A 21,279-nucleotide genomic window follows, 5' to 3' on the forward strand; every position below is an offset into this window, starting at 1 on the left:
ATGTAGATAAGTTTTAAACTTTCCGCTTTGTTCCGTGCGCGGAATCGAAATCGTATTAAATCATGCTGACTCATATTTATTGAACAGCGTTACTGTTGGGAGCGAGTTTTTCAGTTTTTCTTTGGACTTGCATTGATTTTCTTGTTTTAAGAAGCAAAATTAGTTTTCTGTGAATCAGAAATACATTCCAAAAAGAGAAAATGCCCGATTTTAAAGGTACGTTGCACGTAAATGTATAGAATACATTACGATTAGAGAAAAAACACATTACGATTACTTTATTAGAAATGAAAAATCACAAAGGTTTTTTTTTCAGTTAATGTGAAATGGGGAAAACAGAAATACTCTGACATTGATGTGTCAACTGACGAACCACCAGAAGTGTTTAAACTTCAAATATTTTCTTTAACGAACGTCCAACCTGAACGTCAAAAAGTAATGCTAAAAGGAACAACAATAAAAGATGACTGGGGCGAATTGAAAATAAAAAATGTAAGTTTCAGAGATATAAGTTAACAGATTGTTTTCACTAAAACATTTTAACAACTTTTTTTTACTTTCGTGTACTGTTGTACATTTGTTAAGGAGTAATATTTTGAATATTTTAAATACTTAAAAAATGTGAAAATTGTTACCACAGTGTTACCACTTAGAATGTGTATATATGTATATAAAGCCCTTATATGTTGTAATCTTGGTTTAAATAAACATATTTTAAACCTATGTTGTCATTTAGGGAGTTACTTTCCTTGTGATGGGCTCGGTAGATGAGCTGCCGAAAGAACCTGTACAGAAAACTGTTTTTCTGGAAGACATGTCAGAAGATCAGCTTGTCTCAGCAGTGAGTGTCTAATAAGATAATTTTATGCATTTTTTATATAAGAAATATATATATATATATTTATATGTGCATTTTTTGTGTGTGTATTTATATTAGAACATTTCTATGCATTTTTTATGTGAATTTTGTAAGAATCGTTGTGTTTTTTGTATTAGTGCATTTATATTTATGAAACAGTAACATTTTCTTGTGTCTTAGATGAACTTGCTTACTGGACTTGATAACTTGGGAAACACATGTTACATGAATGCAACTGTTCAATTGCTTAAATCAGTTCCTGAACTAGACAAGTCATTGCAGAGGTGGGTCAATTTAATTATTTACATGCAAAGTTAGACTAGCTTTTTTATAATGCTGTAATATTTCATTTTTTTCGTATTTTGTTTGCGCAAAAATATCGCTGTTACTTCTCAATGCTAGGTTTGTAGTTATTTAAGAAAATATTTATTTCATTATTTTAAAATTTTTCTTCTAAGTTGATTAAAATTTGCAAAAACATGCCTGTTACTTCTCAATGGGCAGTTTGTAGTGATTTTTCAAAACGCTAAATTTTTTATTAAAGTTTGATGTTTAAATCGCCAACTTTTTACGTAAATATATATATATATACCCAGCCATGCTACAAACCAAACTAGTGTTGGTCTTATGTCGAGTCTCACGGGAGGTTCAACGGGAGGTATTGATGAAAGTGTAACTACTGGGTTTGCCAATCTTATCCAGAACATGAAATCTGGTTCGCAAGCATCAATCAAACCATTCCTGTTCCTGCAACTCATCTATATGAGGTTTCCTCACTTTGCAGAGAAAAGCGAACATGGTGTGCCAATGCAACAGGTCAGTCAATTATGTAATGAATGTAGTAATGCAACATTATGTAAGTGATGTTTAAATTAGTAATGTAAGTGTTCATGAATAATGGGCAATGACACAGGAATTTTGGGATCAGAGACCCTAATAGTAATTTGCAAATCAAAATTAGATATATATATATGTATATATATTTATAAACCTCGTTTTGTAAATCAATTTTTTTAAGGGGGATCAAAATCGCAGTTGTCTCGTCTTTTCGTTTAAAATATTTTTAAATCTATGCTACCAGAATTGCGGAGACAAATAAAGTTATTATTATTATTTTTAGGATGCGAATGAATTCTTGACAGAACTTCTGAGAATATGTCAGCAGAATCTGAAGCCAATAACCAATGATACCGAGCAGGAAATGGCAGCAGCAGCTACGAATAAACAACGTTCCAATTTTATCGATCAATATTTTGGTATTGATTATGATGTTGAGTGAGTTTAAAAATGACAGCTTACTTTTTTGAATTGTCTAATTATTATGTATGCATGGGTCATGGGCAGTAAATTTACACATTTTACTGTGTATGCTAAAGCAACTTAAACTATTGGTTATAAAATAGGCCTAGATGTGCTGCAAATATTCAGTCATGAATAGTAATGTATAGAAAGTGTCAGCATATGTTGTAAGCTTATGAAATATTGAAATTTATGTTCAAATTTTATTGGTGGCAGCAAAATGGTTTAGAAAATGAAAAATAATGTTCTTGATGTGTCATTAAAACTCCAAGTTTGAAAACTGTAAATTATGAAAACAAATGTATTACACAACTCTAGTCACTGTATATTCTGTTACTTCTGCTACCAGACATAATGTAAATAATTGGGTAAGGTGTCACATTCCCTGTTTAGGTCTTGCTAAATGGCAGACGAATTGCCTCAAACACCACGTTTATGCCAGATGAGTCGTTAAAGGATTATTTCTTTTACTGTATAATTTATTTCAAGGTTACAATGTCTTGATGAAGAAGCAAAAGATGAAGCTGTTTCAAAATCAAGTGAAACGTCGCTTCAGCTTAACTGTTTCATCTCACAAGAGGTGTGTACAATACTATATGTGTCTCATAATTTTATCATTCATGGCCATTATTATTTTTTTTAAATTTTATAATAACCATTATTATTTTTTCGGCAGGTAAAATACATGCTAACTGGTATCAAGTCAAAGTTGAAGGAAGAACTCACAAAACGTTCGCCTACATTAGACAGAGATGCAAAGTATTGCAAGACGGTAATTTCACTTTTTGAATTTTAGTTTAATAAAACATTCCCTTCTTATCTAAAACATCCTTTTTTCAACTTTATAGACGTACAATAGTATAAATAAGGCATTACTAAATAATATACTATAATTTTTTTATTAAAATTTAAAGTGGGGGGACCTGACCCCTTGAGCTTTATTGCTTTTAATACAGAGTCAAATCAAGCGTCTTCCTGCGTACCTCTGTGTACAGATGGTTAGATTCTTCTACAAAGAAAAGGGAGGTGTGAATGCAAAGATACTCAAAGTAAGTAAGACACGTTTGTGATGGTATTGTTTATTGTGTGGGTGTGTCATCATTAAAGCGTAATAAATTGGTAGTATCCAACAATTAGGCAGGAGATACCTTTAGCGGACAGTAGAAATATATAAAAAAAGTCAATTGTACAATCACATGTCACAAATAGCTCATCATAGGATATCCGTAGTCACACAAAATTTAAATTTTGAATAAACTTGACATTATCACACTTCTATATTTCTACACACAAAAATAATCACCCACAAAGCTTCACACGCATGGACTAGCCTTGCCCCGCCATGCGAGGGTAACCTAAACAAGATTCATTCATAATTTTCATATATTTTGCAGGATGTGAAATTCCCAATGAGCTTCGATGCATACGAATTATGCTCTCCTGAGTTGCAGAAAAGACTTCAGCCTGTGCGTGATCGCTTTGAGGCAGAAGAAGAAGCAAAAGCAGAAGCACAGATCGCAGGGAAACTGGCCGGAGTAAAGAAAGAGATCTTGAAGAAAAAAGATGAAAATATTGAATATGAAAGATTTGATTTTGAAGATGGTATGTAGAAAAGATATGTCATATAGTGTTACTGGTATAATTATGGAGATATAATAACCAGATTCACTGAACACTTATGTCAATAAACAGTAAATGAATTCATTTTGATTGTAAATGACTGCCTATCCAAATATGAAAAAAATAAGAGAAAAAAGTGAATTCAAACCCTTGTTTCCCAGACATTGGAGCCAATAACAGCGGACATTATGAATTACAAGGAGTTCTCACCCACCGGGGACGATCCAGTTCATCGGGTCATTATGTGTCATGGATACGAAGAGATCGGGGTAAATGTGATAAAAGAATTTTGAATATATAATTATATGCCTGGCACCATGAGTAATGGTTATAGCACCTCTTTGGGTACAGCAACACCAACTCGTATGCCATATAGATAATCTTGTATATTTTTTGCCAAATATGCAGGTCTGTTTTATATGTTAACTCCACCGAACCACATGCTTTATTTATAAGTGTTGACAAATTTCGTATTTTATTTATCTTCTTATCGAAAAGACAACTTGACATTTCAGATGAGTGGATGAAATGTGACGATGACAATGTGACACCAGTTACTTTAGAAGAAGTTCTAAAACTATCTGGTGGTGGCGACTGGCACATAGCTTACGTCTTGCTTTATGGGCCAAGACGTTTAGAAAAGAAATCTACAACTCCTGCAACTGGTGATGTGGCTACTACTGCTGCTGTTCCCATGGAAACAGGGACGTCTAATGGAGATTCTTAACATGGGGGCTTGTGTTACTTTAATTTAGTCCTAAGTTCATTATTCTGATGTTATTGCTGCTTGTTGTGGAGTAAACTAGTGCACTGTTGCTAAGATACAACATTCTACTTTTGTAAACTGAACATAAAACTTATTAAATACTCTAAAGTTTATAAATATGAATTGGAGTGCAATTAACTCTGTGTTTATTATTTTGGCTTTGGAGACTTTGAACCTTGGAAACCTCGGACCACCTGCAAAATAAAACGTTCATTATTTGAGTTTTGTTCATTTTAAACCAATAGCCAGACTTTGACAGCCTTGCTGATTTTTTGGGTAGTGTTTGAAAACGAAATTTGTGAAGATTTGTTTTTTCTGGCAGCCCAACTTTTAGAAAGTATTCCTTTCACTGAAGATTTGGCAGGACGTGACTTGGTTTCTTGGTCCATACTCTGTTTAATAAATAAATATTAATAATTATCAGATTACAGAATAAATAAATATTACTAATTATCAGATTATAGTGTGGTTGGGGCAGCTCTTGAACAAGTATACATAAAACTAAAGGTATTAATATCAAAGTGCAATTTCATATGGATGCGAACACAGATCTACATTATGTTTCTTATGTCTAAAGACTCATTTGCACAATAGTAAAACCCCACATTAGATAAATATAATTTATTTTATCTCCACATAGCAGCTACACGAGTTGTTACAACACGAGAAGATTCGGTTTCATACACCTCTTTCTAGCTTACGAGTGATCACGTATGTAACTTTGTGGATAATTGTTTTTTTTTCTCAAATATATATGCCAGCAAACCTGCAGAACTTCACGTTGCATTCTCCATTTCTCTTTCAGCAATTCAGGAACCGCAACATCTTCTGTTACTTGCAGGGGTGAAAATGGAATGGAAGAATGAACTCGAAACTTGAAAGTTAGTTTCAAATTACTAATAGTGGTTTTAAAACTCAGTTACTGAAATGCTTCGTTTGTTTGCCAGTTAGTGCATATTTTGTTTCTACTGAAAGGTAGTGTTTGAAAAATATCAAATACCCAGTAAGGTACATTCAATTTAAATTCTTCCAAAAATAAAACCTCAGGACTTCAATCAGAAACGTCTCGTTACTGGTATTATAACATTCACCTTCGTAACAAACACATATATATTAGTAATCTTTAACACAGTAGCTACAACTGCCAAACTATTTGGAGAACTCCCAAAAATACTCACTCACTAGCTAGCTATACAACTTACACTAAGCTTACTGATCTGTACAATATGAAGCTAATACTTCTAACTTAACTAAAACTTCGCAAACTGAAAACACTGTTCTAACTACAGTATACTGTTCCTGATATTACATTGTTGAGATGAGGCTTTAGATCTATTTTCGGCAAAACACGGTGTCTTCTCTTTGCTTTGTACCAGCCCCCAAGCACATTACTCTGCCCCATTTTTTTCACAGCTCGCTGATAATTTCTTTCAATTTCTTCGTCTGTTTTGACTTCATTAAAAAACAACGAGTTGACCTGGCAAAATGAAAGTTGCTGGTAAATGATATTTTAATTTTAAAAGTGGGTAAATTAATTTAAACACTATGGAACCCGAGAATTAGGCAACAGTTCGCACATAACCACAACTGACCAGGGTTTCCCTTTTAGACTGACATAAGTTTATAGGTATCAAGCATCGAGCCCAGTATCTTACAGTTAGGATGTAAACACCTAACCATTAAAAATGTCGCAGGAAAAAATTACCTTCAAATTTAAAAAATAGTAGACACCTACCTTACAGAGGTATTAAGCTTATCTCACAGAGTGTATACACCTACCCCGCACAGTGTATACACCTACCCCGCACAGTGTATACACCTACCCCACACAGTGTATACGCCTAACCCACACAGTGCATACACCTACCCTACACAGTGTATACACCTACCCCACACAGTGTATACACCTACCCCGCACAGTGTATACACCTACCCCACACAGTGTATACACCTACCCCACACAGTGTATACACCTACCCCACACAGTGTATACGCCTACCCCACACAGTGTATACACCTACCCTACACAGTGTATACACCTACCCTACACAGTGTATACACCTACCCCACACAGTGTATACACCTACCCCACACAGTGTATACACCTACCCCACACAGTGTATACACCTACCCTACACAGTGTATACACCTACCCCACTGTATTCCTCCTTCTTGGCCTCAGCAATAGAAGGTTGTGCCGTGGTTATACGGGTGATTGCTTTTGTAAGACCACGCAAAGCTACAAAATTCAAAACATTTCTTGCTAATCTCCATGCACTGTACCCAGCATTGAATACCTGGTAATATATATTAATGGATGAAAGTAACTCATTTACCCTTGCTTGGCGGGGCAACAACAGTCGTTATAGCACAGGTTATCCGTTTCATACACCTTGGGTCAGCTTGAGTTACTGTGTATGTAGCTTTGGGGGTAAAGTTGTAAAACTTCTTAAAAATTTGTTTAAACAAAAAATATAAACTTAAATAATCTTTTTTTTCATAACTTATACAGATGTCATATTGCACTAGATATTTTAAAGCACCTTTAAAGTGTTAGCAGATGCTACTCTTTTTATATCAGCAGGCATTCTGGTTTGGCCAAGACTTTGTGTACTTAAGTTCCACTGATGTTTCTGTCCAAATGTTCCTGAAAAATTATATTCAAACTAATCCATGCATGTCAGTGTGCAAATCCTTAGTATTTTTTGTGTGCGATTTTTCACCAAAACAGAATAGCTTTTGCATGTAGTACATTTACATACATAAACATATAAAAAAAAAACAAGTCACTACTAATAGTTTGGGGCTTAACTGTTTAGTAGAATTAAATAAAAATCCATTCATATTTACCTATATACATGCCACCAATAGTCCATAGTCGCACAGTACCATCAGAACAAGACGTGAGGAAAAGTTCTTTCTCATCAATATAGTTGATATCATTCACAGACCCAACGTGGGCACGAAAATATTGAACAATATTTGGGGGGATTATGTTTAGTTTAAGCATGCGTCGTTGTGATAACATTCTGTTGGAAGGAATGATAATTACTTTTTTCTCCATGTGACTCAAATGATTACTCATTCATCATGTGACTCAAAAATTATAACATTAGTGTAATTTTGGTTTGATCTACACAACTCGTAGCATTAAAAAAGTTAATATGTTTTATAGTTGTAAGTTATTAGGTAAGATGTGTACCGGTTAGCAAAATAAACACACTTTAAAATATAATTAAAATTTTATAATGAAATCAGTATTTTAGTACTAGTATGACAGATTTTCTAGTACTGCAAAAAACTTGAAAAGGTCAGCTGGGGTTAATACATAATATGCAATTACACCTGTGTCGTATAAAATAACATCTACCCCAAAGGAAATACTTTATTTTGATTTTTTTTAACAAGGACCTAATCCATACCTAAGACAGGAGAGCATGTTTCAAAATGTTATAAACTACAGAAATAACACGTTGTGTAAGCACTTACTTAACACTTTCTTCTGTCATCTGATTATCGTGTTGTAACCGTATTTGGAGCAAATCAAATGCAGCACCTCTTCGTTTTTGTTGGACAGGTTTTTTGTAGCAATAAGTCTCAATGTCCCAAATCTGATTAGGTAAGATTTTATTATGAAGTGTTTTTGTTTTTTATTCTTCCGAACATGTAGCTAAGGTCAATTTTATAATTAGAATAATATACAGAGTGTTCAGAAAGTCACTGTCCACTTACATATTTAGTAACAGATACGGTTCAGTATAGAATCCAGAAGGTAAATATAAATGACAAAATTAATTGAAGTTAAAAGTAACCCCTGTTAGCTTTAATACAGGCTTGGACCCTTCTTATTTTGTTACTTAACATTTCAATCTTGGTAATAAACACCTTAATCAGAAATATATATATATAAAAAAAATAAAAACAATGCCTTTTCGAACACCCTGTAGTATTAGCGACGAATTATTGGTAATGTAGTTTTATGTAACTTGTTATGGTATAATAATATGCTAGTAATGCATCAACGTAATATTGGTATGGTAGCTGTAGCTTGTAAAACTTAAAAAAATTACAGTGACTTTCCGAACCCCCTGCAACTACTAAGCATACCGTTACGTATCCACTTGAATCTCCAGTAATCAGAATCTTATTTTGTTCATCAGTTGCCATGGATAAGACAGATTCACCATCACGGTGTGCGGCAACAAATTGACCCAGTAATCCCCCTTGTGGGTGAACTGACCATGCATGGACCCAACCCATGGCCCCGGACGATAACAATGTTGCAGCGTGGGGTGTGTGGGGCCGGCTTTGTAGAAATATTAGCTGGGGGGAGATGGGGTAAAATAAGAATCAGCTACTAATGTTATGTATGTGGTTTACTGGTTAAATGAATGAATGCAAGTTGCTTTATCTTTGGGTGGCCGGAAAACGACAGTCGTTATACCACAGATGTGTTTTATACCAAATAGGTCTTGTTATTTCGTTTTACCTATAATCCTGTTATTATGTCTGTCGGTTTACCGTTACTACCAGTTTTTTTCGTTTTTGTAAGCTTTTCCGAAATTCAAAAAAAAAAATGTTTTGGGGCCCTCAAGGATAAAGCAAGTTCCATTCATTCATTTATAAAGTCATTCATTCAATCGTTCATTCATTTATACACTCACCTTATCAATAGAAACATCCGCAGCCCAGTAATCCTGGGTATTTTCTCCTGTTATAACATCAAGCTGGTGACGAGTGTGTTCTGTCGATATCGTCGAGCGCGCAGAAGGTTGAATGATTTTGGGAAGAGAAAGCTCCCTGAAATATTATGCAACTATTTGGGGGGGGTTGTGTATTAAGCTTGAGGTTCATGGTTCAAAACTAGGTGAGGTAAGTTAATGTCTTTGTGAAAGCTGTGTGAGGTTGGGTGTCTGTTTCTTGACCAGAAGATACCGGTTTGAGGCTTGCCGCAGCTACTAATATATTTGTCATTGGTCAAAACACGAAAGGGTAATTGTAGAAACTCAGTAGTCGTCACAATTTTTAACTAGGCATAAAAAAATTATCATCTACAGAGTTTTTAATGTGGTAACTTGTAACGTGTTTGAAACAGAACACTTGTGTTAATAGCTCTCTATATTAACAATGAGGATAAATAAGTTACATTCATCTTTCATCATTGCTGGTAAAATCGCATAGTTAGCATAAAGGTTAAGGTTAAAATCAAGAGGCTGTACACACTATGCAACAACACGGATTATCGAAGAATTAAAGTTCTAATGTCCAATAAAGTCAAGTATCAAACTAATACAAGTTTTGCCACATTGCTTACCTGTCTTTTACTACTTCTTTTTTTTCTGTAAAAAAAAACAATAATATAAATCTGTAACATCGAATAGCAGAATAGAATAATAGAATTATTAACAACACATTAGGACAACACTAGGGATGCACATTACAGAATAATTAGGTATTCTAGGATATCCTAGAATACTTTAATTCGAATCTAGAATTCTGAATCTAGAATAGAATCTTTTTAAATTTATTGGAAAAAAACAATTTTACCGACATAAGCCAGTTTATTGACTCTTTCATAGCAGCCTTGTTGGATCGTGAGCTGTAAAATGATTAAAAATTGTACTATTGGGTAGTTTCTGCGTCACGAAACGTATAGCAGGCTACCAAATCCCGTAATTAGATTCGAATACAAAAGGATTCGAATCTCATGGATTCGCAATTCTGTAATGTGCATCCCTAGACAACACATTAGGAATTAGTTGTACAATAAATATACACTGCATACCATTTCTGAAGCACAATTTAGATGGCTGATGTATAGGTGGTAACAGTTCCGATGACATTACATTCTTCTCATGGCTAGGTGCGGATAAATTTGCATTGCTACGTTTGGTTGAAGTGTTGTTTTGTGTAAGAGGAGACTCAAGCTGTCTGTCTGAACGAGTCTTTCCAAAAAAACATATGATTGTTACTTATTATTTATGTATGTTGGGGCAGTTTTATTATTTGACATTTGAGGGTTCTGTTTTTTTTCAAGTGCCTGCCTATAAGTTACTAAGTATGTAACTTTGTGGGTAATTTTTAAAATTTATAACAGGGTTGGAGCAACTGCTGTTAAGTGTCTTGTCCAAAGACACATACACTCACAATGGTAGCAGGGTTAAGCTTAGAACCCGTTTCCTCTATGCTATGGCAGACATGGACCTGATGCTACAAAAATGTGACTTGGTGCTAGGTAGGTTGAGGCTAGGTTCATTACGCTACGCGACCGTTGATTAGGGTACACTAGAAGGTTTGGTCACGCTAGGGGGTGGACAAAAAGTCCAACCAATTGTATATTAAAAGATAGATATTTTCCTCAAATGGCATCGTCAGTCTCCTATTCCAATAAAAGCAAACAAGTGGAAATATGTACCTTGATATTTGGGGTGGTGGCTTGGTCAGTATTTCGATAGGGCTCTGATTTGTTCATTTTGAATCCATCAATACTCAGTGGAGAGTAACTTTCCATACGATTCAATCGACACAGTATGTGACCTGGTAAAAAGACAAACATTATTTCCTCTTAGCTAGCGCACATCCCTCTAATGGGTTTAAGGCTCATTGTTGCTACCATTGCATATGTGTCCTTGGACAAGACACCTAATGGCAATTGCTTCAATCCAGTAGTCACTAATGCATTGTATAAATACAAATTTATCAGCCATACAAAAAAACAGCCACTAAGTCAAATACATGGCAACTCATAACGTCGTAAGCTGACACGAGGTGTATGAACCAGAACATCTATGTTTTAATAATTATTGTTACGCAGGATAAAGCAAAAAAAAAGTTTAAAAGACAAAAAACATTTTATTAAGTAAAAATTTGTTCACCAGAATCGAGTGACCAAATAAAGATGTCACCATCATAAGAAGATGAAGCAATTATGGAAACCCCGTTGCTGTGTTGGAAGGATGCAAGACAGAGGATATCATCCTTGTGAGCCTCCTGCCACTCACGGAAGTCATCCTCATCATCTTGGTTTCGTGAATCTCTGGAAGATAATAATGATAAAAAGTGAATTTTGGAAAAAAAGAAGATTTTTGATAAATAAGTGAACTTATGATAAAAAAGTGGATTTATATCGCAGGTGTTATTTTCAACAATTCATATTCTATACCAGTAGGTCTTTCTGTATACAACTATTACCAGTCAAATCCCAGGTACCATAGCATGCCATGGCATAGAATCTCACTCAGTATATTATATGACACAACATTGATTAAACTAGAGAAAAGTTCTAAACCTCAGAGGAATGCTAATTGGCCTCATGGAATATAGCCATAAAATTATAACTTGATCAGTTAGCTAATGACATTGATGATAGATTAGAGAATGTTTGATTATTTGTTATATTTACATGTAAACTGTAAGTTTCTTGTTCCAACCTCCAGATATTATTTTCTGCTTTAAACAAACAAGTCCAGTAACCTGGAACAATTACATATATTACAAATAACAAAAAAAACAACTTTACTAAAACTTTTAAAATAAGCTATAAATATTTTTTTAAAAAATCAAACCCAAATAAAATAATTAATTTTTGGTTAAATTTCATGATATTTGATATAGAAAAACTAACCCTACTGCCTATTCTTCCTACTGCATGCTACAACACATGCTTACTATTCTACGTGGGTGAAGTCCAACAGCATGTCATCACAAAATTTACACATGCTTACTTCATAGTTAGTTGCACCAGACAAGGTCCTTAGACAGGCTCCATTGTTAAAGTTCCATATTTTGACAGCACCGTTTCTTGAGCCCGTGATCAGCCTTCTACCAGTCTGGTCAAAGCACATACATGTCAGTTCAACGCCTTTAATCGTGTGGAATTGGATGGCCTTGGTTCCAGTGTTTAAATCCCACACTGAGAGAACAGAGTCATGTCCAGCTGTTACAACCTGTATATTTGTTTGAACCTTTTAATAAATGGAAATATTTATTGAGGGGTCAGACAGGACACCTTTAGCAAAAATATTCAAATTTCCCGACCATGTTTTAAACAATTAACCTTTTAAATGTAGATGAACTTACATTACTATTCAGCCAACAATTATTTAACCTAAATGAAATGCATGGCGGTGGGGCCGTGGCACAAAAGTTGGCGTGCCTGCCTTTAACCCAGAGGTTACAGGTTTAAGACTCATTGCAGCCACCAGTTACAGTGAGCAGAAGACAAAAAAACCTCCTCAAAAATTAACATCTATAAAGTTATATATGTGATAACCCGTAAGCCAGCACGAGGTGTATGGAACGAAACACCTGTGTTAAAAAGGCTATCCTTGCCCCGCCATTCAAGGGTAAATAAGTTATACATTTCCATTTAAGTGTTCACCTGGTTGAAGAGCTTGTTATACAAGACTGTACTAACAGGTCCATCATGAGATTTAATGTTGAGTTGGTCGACTTTTTCATTGTCGTCAAATCCTTCAAATAATCCAACCTGTAATAGACATCATGTATTTTAACCTTTAGTTTAAATCATTTTTATTGAACACTGTTTTCATACACATGTGCAAAAAACTAAGCTATAAAATGGTTGTTTTTATACGTAATACTAGAAAATTATTTTATATAGCCCTGTTTTGTTACCATTAGTATTTTCTGTTTTCATGGTTTATTCACAAATTACATGTGTTCTACAAAACAACTGGAATTAAACTTATATAAATAGTAATTTTAAATGTCACTTCTGTAATAATAAAAGATACTAGATTATGTTCTAGACAAGACACTAACTTTAAAAATTATATTAAGAATAAAACTCATGAAAGTAAGTGTACTAATTTTTATGAATCTAACTCTGATATGGTGCACATTTAATTAAACGATTCTTGTGTAAAGAAATACAGTGCGGATCTGGTGCTATAAAACCGTTTTAGACAAAAATCTGAAACCTTTTTAAATAAGAGCCATTTAGGCATTGTCAGTCTATTAGAAATACCATTACTGAAGTAGCTGTTACTAAATACCAACAAATGCATGTAACCATCCGTTTACCTGCATGGTACCAATAAGAAGTGCCTTGTATCGCTTTTGGTAGAAAATACAGTTAATGGTGTGTGAAGTGGGACCCATTTTAACAAAAGATCTGGGACCCAGCACTTGCGTTGTGGTATGGTCTCGAAGCTCTATTATCCTAATTGTCTAAAACAAAATTTTTGATATTATGGGATGAAAAAATAGAATAAAATAGGAAAAAACATTAAATAAAAAAGTATTTCATCTCCTCCACCCTACTATTACCAATATTTTCTCTTTAACGTTTTGTATTATGTAGATTGGTTAATAAACAAAAAACTATTAACAAAAAATTTCATGGTCTATATATCAATATATGTACCACTACTAGCTATTGCTAATGTATATTAACAGTACTATTGGGTAAGATGAGATAACTAACAGACATTTAAAACTTAATATATTAAATATACTGATCGTATTTTAAACAATTCACAACGTTCTATGGAAGTCATGAGAATATGGTTTTAGAATTCTTTGAATGTTTTTTGTTTAGTACCAAACAGAACAAGAAATTAGAATAAAAAGGTGTCCCGCCTTCCCCCACCATACTAATGTACACATACCCTATCTTTCCCACATGTTATAACTTGTCCACTGCCTTGGATTATCCTAACATGTTGTACAGGTGTGAGATGACCTTTAATAAGGGATGCAGGTTTCGCACTGTATGGATTCCATGTTCGAACAACCCCATCAAAGCTACCAGTAACTAAACATGAATAAAGCAAAAGATATTGAACAATCTGTAATGAATTCCGAGTATCAGACCCTGATCAGGTGCTTACAGAGTTGAAAGAATCTTGTGTGAAGAAATACAATAAGAAATATAAGAATCTGGTTCTATAAAAAAACTACGTAACAGACAAAGTCCAATCAATTTCCAAAAAAAAAAAAAACGAGAATAGAGATAAATATTTTGCCTTAATAGCAACAGCAGTCTTTTATTCAAATAGAAACAAAAAATTGAACTATACGCTATTCAATTCCTTGTTAAAATATTGAAAGAGTTTTGTCAAAAATTGGCCTAGGTGTGCATGGACATTGTGCATCCCTGTGCCCTAATATAAAACACAGTGTTTTAATTTTAGGTTATATATTAGAATCATCACATGTGTTGAACTACGTAGTGATACACTGATACGTACATTAAAATAAATGCCATACACAACAAACGAATGCTACTAATAAAAAATCTGCATTTCCTCCTACCAACAATATTCCAATCTTTAGAATAATCCAAAGCTAAGATTCCTTTTCTTACTCTGTAAAAACAACCTCTGCAACAAAAAAAGAGTAAACCAGGTTTAATAATTTAAAACCTCCACCTCATACCATACATAAGTTACATATTTCCTGGCACCATGGCAGTAGTTAGCACGCCTGCCTCCAACCCATAGGTTTAAAGCTTACCACTGCTACAATTTTGTGGGCATATGTGTCCTTGGGCAAGGCACTTAGCAGCAAATTGCATGTTTGCACCAATCTATGGGTTGTCTAAACTGTCAGCAATACAGAAAAAAACAACCATGTCCAAATTTATTTTCCTGGTAACTCATAAGCTAGCACAAGGTGTATACAAAAAAAGATGTGCTAGAATAACTGTCATTTTCCAGCAAGTTTAATTCATTCAACATTTGTTTAAAAACAGTAATAACATCTCACTCTCAGTATTGGAACAACTTTAACATTTTAGGCAGGATTTTAAGTTGTACCTGTTAGATCGTAGTTTAGAAAATCCCGGCCATTTTGCTTTGTATGTAATGTTGCTAAGGTCACCAAGGTACATAGAGTCATCATCTGTGCTACTGCATGATATAAAGCATTCTAATCCTTGGGCAAGTTGAAAGTATTGAGCGCTGTTCACCCAGTTTGAATGTAAGTGCTATTTGGAATTAATCCAAAAATTATTTAAAATAAAAACTTCAAAATTTAAACAAAAAGTCAAAAAGTCCATTATTTTTTGAAACAAAAAATCCAAAATTAAAATAAAAAGTCCTAAGTTGATTTTAAAAAAATTCGTATTGCATTTTGTGATAGCTAAATGAAGAACTTTAAATCGGAAACATATCATATGGAAGTTGGAACTGCTTAAAGTCTATACATATTAAAATATCAAAACAGCTTGTGCATGAATTAAAGGTAAGCTTTAATTGGAACTTAATGTTCATATATAAAAAGTACCTGTTTTTATTAAATTCTTGGTATTTTATATTACTTACCGGGTACATTAAACAGTAAGCTCCTGAGACTCGATGTTTTAAAATACTGATTAAAGCAACTTTTTGCACAACACCTGCAAGTACAACGAATGAAGGGGTGATAAATAAATGAAAAAGTAAGACCACTTCCTAACTAGCGGATTCTTGGTTGGGCTACTACTTACATCCTTGGTAAAACAATTACAATAATTTCCACATGCTGCTAATGGGCCATTTTAATACTTAATATGATGCCCAACAGAAAAACAACCACCCACAAAGTTACAAGACAACCCCATGTATGAAATAGGACACATATGATATACCTTGCGTGCCATTTATTCATTGATTCAAAAACCAATAATGCATAAATTGAATGGTAATATCTACATCGAACAAGACAGTCACCTTTTTGTGGATAAACACCAAACAGTCCTTTTCTAGTAGCTTCCACAAATCGTAGCACGATAACTGAACCATTAGCATCTCCAACTACAAGAGTGGAGTTGTTTAGGTCTTCGTGGTCAAACCTGAAGAGTTATACAATAGCATCGCTTTACTTGCTGAGTTAATGGCTAGATTGTAACTTATGGGACAAAACATTGTCTGACGCCGTGGTAAAATGTTTGGTGTCTGCTTCCAGCCTCCAGCGTAGAGGTTAAACCTTTACACGTTTGAGGCTCAAGCTGTTACCATTGTGGGCGTATGTGTCCCAGGGCAAGACACAACAACAATTGCTTCAACTCAGTGGTAATGGGTTGTCAACATTACAGCCATACATCAAAATCAAAAAAATAGTCACCCCCTAATTACTAGTAAGCAGGCACAAAGTGTATGAAACAGAACACTTGTGTTTAAAGACTGTCCTTGCCTTGCCATGCAAGAGTAAATAAGTTACATTCATTCATTCATTCATTCCTTTAAGGGCTAGAATGTGAATCATGTTGAGAAAATGAATTTACCAGTAGTTCATGCAGAATACTGGATCACGGAACCCTGTGAGTTGGAACTGACGATCGAACTTGTTGGCACTTACATCGTAGAAACCTTTGTAATAAAGAAGTAGCGTTTATACTAAATCAGTAGTATACAATCTAGTATTACACAACTCATCAAACATTTGTTTAAATGTAAATATGTTTTTAACTGTAAGCGTGTTTTAACAACTGTTATTTTGCCACTATATCCTGTCTTGTCGTTTTAAACATTTTATAATGTTCGCTAACGTAATCCAAGTTACAAATAAAAGTTATTATTATTATTTACATAGCAAAGAACACTAGGTAAAAATATTATTATGAAATAGAAGAAAACAGGAAGCCTATAATATGTTATAATTAATAATTGTCCTAGCAGATTGAACTTACTAATTTCACGTTCTGTTGAGCTGATCGCCACCATGTTAACATTGGGACACGCAGTAAGGTCTGTGAGCCACAGAGGCACACAACTCTCAGAAGGTGAACCTATCTATATACTCAACAGCAACTTTATTTCATAGCTAATACCACAGTTAAGCCTAATGTCTGAAATGGACGGCCAAAAGTTACAGTTACACAATAAACTTATGGTAAACTTGAGCCTTACACTGTAAATTGTCAAGGTTTTATAATGTTTAGGACATAATTATTAATTATGTTAATGGCTGTATGATATAGGTCAATTAAAAAAAAGAATTAAGGAATTTAAATATAGATATATACATATATCAATCTAATTTTTTTTTATATATTTTTTTTATCACATTTTAAACAGTCTAATTACTTTATTTATGAAAAAATAGGAAAATAGTCTAAACTGAAACTTTCGGATGTAACGGTCTCTTAAATTTAAAAAAAAATTCATTCAACCCAAATATGAAATGAGCTACCACACCGTTATTGTTTTCTGAAGCTCGTAGTCAATATTGTAAAATCCAAGTTGGCCTTCTTTGCTTAAAACCAGATACTTTCCACCAGGGTTGTCGCGGTCAAGGGCCTTGTTAGCATGTTTGTTGGAAAGGTTTTGAAAGAATTTTATGCTGATAATGTTGTCTCTATGATTGCTAAAATATAAAATGTTATTGGTCAAATGTATGGTGCCGTGGCAAAGTGGTTAGCACGCCTGCCTGTAACCCAGAGGTAACGGGTTCTCAAGGCTCGTCGCTGCTACCATTGTGGGCGTGTGTGTGTGTTCTTGGGCAAGACACTTAAAGGCAATTGTTCCAACAGTCACTAATGGGTTGTCAAAATTGACAGCAGGGTAAAAACTGTTCTTTATTTGAAACTGGGGAGCTAAAATATATTAATTGTATACCTTTGTTCAAAAGTTGGGGTAGCATATTGCCCAATGCCCAACGGTACATGACCCCTATGTGTAACGTAAAACCATCTAGTACTTACGAAGGAAGCTCACGAAGTGGATTCGGAAATGGAACCTGAAAATAAATGTTTTTGTATATGTATTTATAGTCAGTAGTCACCATCTATTTACATTATCCAAAACTTGGTTGTTACTTGTTAGTATTACAGTTTTGGCTAAAATTATGTTAATGCAAAAGAATGAAAGTTAATTTGTCTCTTTAGTCACGATAAAAAAGAACAGGAGAGTTTAGAAAAGCGAAAAGACGTGTAGTAATGGTAAGACAACCGTTGTTAAAACACGTTTATTATTAAAACAGAAAAACGTTTGGATAAAAAGCGTGACCGTACAACTGTGACTAACTTACCTCTTTAATTAAACTTGTCATGGTGTCTTTTTCTTGATATTCCAACAGCATGTATGAAAGGTATTCATCCTAGGATATTAAATAAATTAATACTCGCATTGCCACACTATATAAAATGTTATTAAAACTAAAACTTTTGAGCGTCTTATTTAATCGTTATAGTCATTAGTGCTGTCAGAAACTAAAACAAAACATACAAAAGAAAAGCTTATGCTAAATATAATGTATTTGTAAATAATTTTTTTTGTATTTGTACATATATTATATTTTATTGTAGTTGTAATATATCTTTCATAAATGGGATAAATAAATAATTTAGACATCCAACGAACCCAGTCCACAGTTCCATCACAGTTTGTATCGACTTTCATAAAGAGGATTTCTAGTTCTTTATCATCAATCTCGGACCCCATGGTTTTCTTCATTGCTTCACGGAACTCATCTATGTCAAGTCCCCCACCATCATCCGCATCTGCTTCCTGGAAGAAGAAGATACGAGACTACGAGTTATCAAACTAAGAATGTCACAATTGTTGAGTAGAAACATATTATATTAAAGAAAATTACAACATAACGGCAATGCATAACGTTGCTTTTAGCATCATAGCAAAGTGGTTGGCCCGCCTGCCACCAAACTTAAAGGGTGGGGGGTTCCGTTCAAGGCTCGTCGCTGCTACCATTGTGGGCGCATATGTCCTTGGACTTGACACTTAACGGCAATTGGTCCAACCCAGTGGTCACTAATAGGTTTTCCAAATTATCAGCCATACATAAAAAATCCCCCCAAAAAATTTTCACTAAGAAAGTAACATATATAAATATATATATATATACAGAACACCTGTGTTATAACACAGTGTATAGCTTACTTACATTGATCGATAAGGTTTAACAACTATAGGTTAAACTGAATTTTAACATCGTCGTCAGTCACCTAAGATTTTTATGAAACCTTGAACCAGTTTAGGAGTTATCATGCATTATTGACCAAGTACGTAACTGCTTTTTATTGTTCTTTTTTGCCTGTATTACCAAAATGTTGACACATATTGATTATTACTTGGTTCGAGAAATTACAGTTTAAAGTTTTGATGTTTAAGTTTTAAACCTGAAATATTGTTTCTAGCTTTTTTAGGTGTTCAAAATTCATCTGGTCTTCAAGTTTGCTGGCAGTTGATGGCTTAGGTTTTTGACGAACTTTTGAGCCACCTGAATAGGACATAGGCATATCAGAAGTAATGATATTGACATAAATCATAAACAAAATTGAGATAAATCTGTGTGATAGCTTCTGCTAAAATTTAACATTATAAATTAGAAGCAGCTGAGAGTTAAACGTGATGTTTTTTTGTCTTTCCGGGGGGGGGGGTTAGGGGTTATTTAACTTCCATAAGTTTGACATTACCTTTTGGCCCATCAATAGCTGTTGACTTTGAAAACGTGTCTTTTTCGTCATTGTTTTCCATAGCATCTTGCTGAGTTCGAGCTGTATTTCTAAAGATGAACTACGATTACTTTTCTGAGATAATTAGAGCTCTCCGCTATACACAAGCATTGGTTTACAAACCCGTCTATTTTTCTGACTTCTGTCTGGCTTGCATTATCCCGCCTCTTGTCCACAGACGCATTACTGCCAGTGAGAGACAAATTACTCGCCATATTGAATTGTAAGTTTGAATTAATTAATGCTGCAATACACAGTAAATAAATGCAATGCATAAAATATCAGAATATTCAGTAGAGACATGCTTTATTATCAAATTACGACATAATGACCATACATGACGTCACTTGTCAACTTTCATTTGACTTGGCGGGAAACCGTAAGTAAATCGTAAATCGACTGCTTTATCGCACAAACGAGATGTAAATCGAAAATCGACTGCAACCATAGATACCTAAACATATGTTTACATATGTTTAGGTATCTATGCTGCAACATAGGTCGTGTTATAATGAATGCTGCGCTTGTTCATCCTCGCTTGCTGGCAGTCAGTTTTAAAGCTTTATAACACGGGTGAAACTTCTGTTTCATATAATGCCCACCTATGAGTGAACAGGTTCGTGGTTGATCTCATTTTTTAATGTTTTACTGTTTATGTATATGTGACCGATAGTTAGGACAAACCATTAGTGAAGTGTCTCCCCGAAGCCCATGTTATACCCTCGCGATGGTGCATTGAACTTAAATCTGGTATATCGGAGCCGTAAAGCGAGCGCTGTAATACCATAGTATACTAAAGTGATATATATGGTGCTGCCTTGTCAGGTAAATCAGCAAATAGGTCGTCCAGAAAACTATCATTTAAGCAGAGGTCATTGTCATTTAAGCAGAGGTCATTGTCATTTAAGCAGAGGTCAAAAAGTGGTTACGTGGTCTCGTTAGCGTACTATCACTCCAGTATACTATACTTAAACGGCCACAAATATTACAAAGTGTCTCTATAAGCACGTTTCTTGCCATTGTAAACCGATTAGAAGTAGCTGCTTGTGCGCTGTAAACTCGATTACTAATGGCCAGATGCGTGTATAAATACCGCCTGTTAATTATGACTAACGATGGAAGATAGCTAGAGATGTATAGTAGGGTAGGGGAAGACGGGGCAGCTTTAGCACATAATATCCAAATGTCCTGATCGTGTTTTAAACAATTAGCAACGGTCTATGGGTGCCGTAAGGATACGGTTTTATAATTCTTTGAATGTTCTTTGTTCACTACCAGTACCAAATAGAATCTGAAAATAAAATGAAAAAGTGTTCC

At 34.4% G+C, this 21,279-nt stretch overlaps 2 protein-coding genes across 2 annotated transcripts; one reads left to right on the top strand and one right to left on the bottom strand.

The window, feature by feature from the left end:
• Window positions 1–68: 68 nt before the first annotated feature.
• LOC149741346 (ubiquitin carboxyl-terminal hydrolase 14-like) lies at window positions 69–4,765 on the top strand. Its single transcript, XM_089893968.1, has 12 exons — window positions 69–216; window positions 317–492; window positions 737–841; window positions 1,040–1,143; window positions 1,456–1,675; window positions 1,980–2,134; window positions 2,648–2,738; window positions 2,835–2,930; window positions 3,115–3,207; window positions 3,553–3,760; window positions 3,940–4,047; window positions 4,294–4,765. The coding sequence occupies exons 1-12, from the start codon at window positions 201–203 to the stop codon at window positions 4,503–4,505; spliced, it is 1,584 nt and encodes a 527-aa protein (XP_089750094.1). The 5' UTR covers window positions 69–200; the 3' UTR covers window positions 4,506–4,765.
• On the bottom strand, window positions 4,192–20,369 carry LOC149741347 (WD repeat-containing protein on Y chromosome-like). Its single transcript, XM_089893969.1, has 31 exons — window positions 20,086–20,369; window positions 19,924–20,012; window positions 19,627–19,727; window positions 18,851–18,997; window positions 18,519–18,587; window positions 18,193–18,227; window positions 17,687–17,855; window positions 17,179–17,281; window positions 16,774–16,858; window positions 16,220–16,341; window positions 15,833–15,906; window positions 15,326–15,495; window positions 14,823–14,890; window positions 14,177–14,322; window positions 13,590–13,736; window positions 12,925–13,032; window positions 12,269–12,490; window positions 11,947–12,017; window positions 11,420–11,580; window positions 10,960–11,081; window positions 10,330–10,489; window positions 9,859–9,883; window positions 9,209–9,344; window positions 8,652–8,867; window positions 8,034–8,155; window positions 7,395–7,573; window positions 7,088–7,191; window positions 6,698–6,841; window positions 5,854–6,021; window positions 5,311–5,418; window positions 4,192–4,936 (listed from the first exon to the last, which is right to left on the bottom strand). The coding sequence occupies exons 1-31, from the start codon at window positions 20,235–20,237 to the stop codon at window positions 4,778–4,780; spliced, it is 3,882 nt and encodes a 1,293-aa protein (XP_089750095.1). The 5' UTR covers window positions 20,238–20,369; the 3' UTR covers window positions 4,192–4,777.
• Window positions 20,370–21,279: the final 910 nt, after the last annotated feature.

Source organism: Ciona robusta, chromosome 1 (assembly GCF_009617815.1).
Source record: "Ciona robusta chromosome 1, ASM961781v2".
NCBI classification, from domain to species: domain Eukaryota; kingdom Metazoa; phylum Chordata; class Ascidiacea; order Phlebobranchia; family Cionidae; genus Ciona; species Ciona robusta.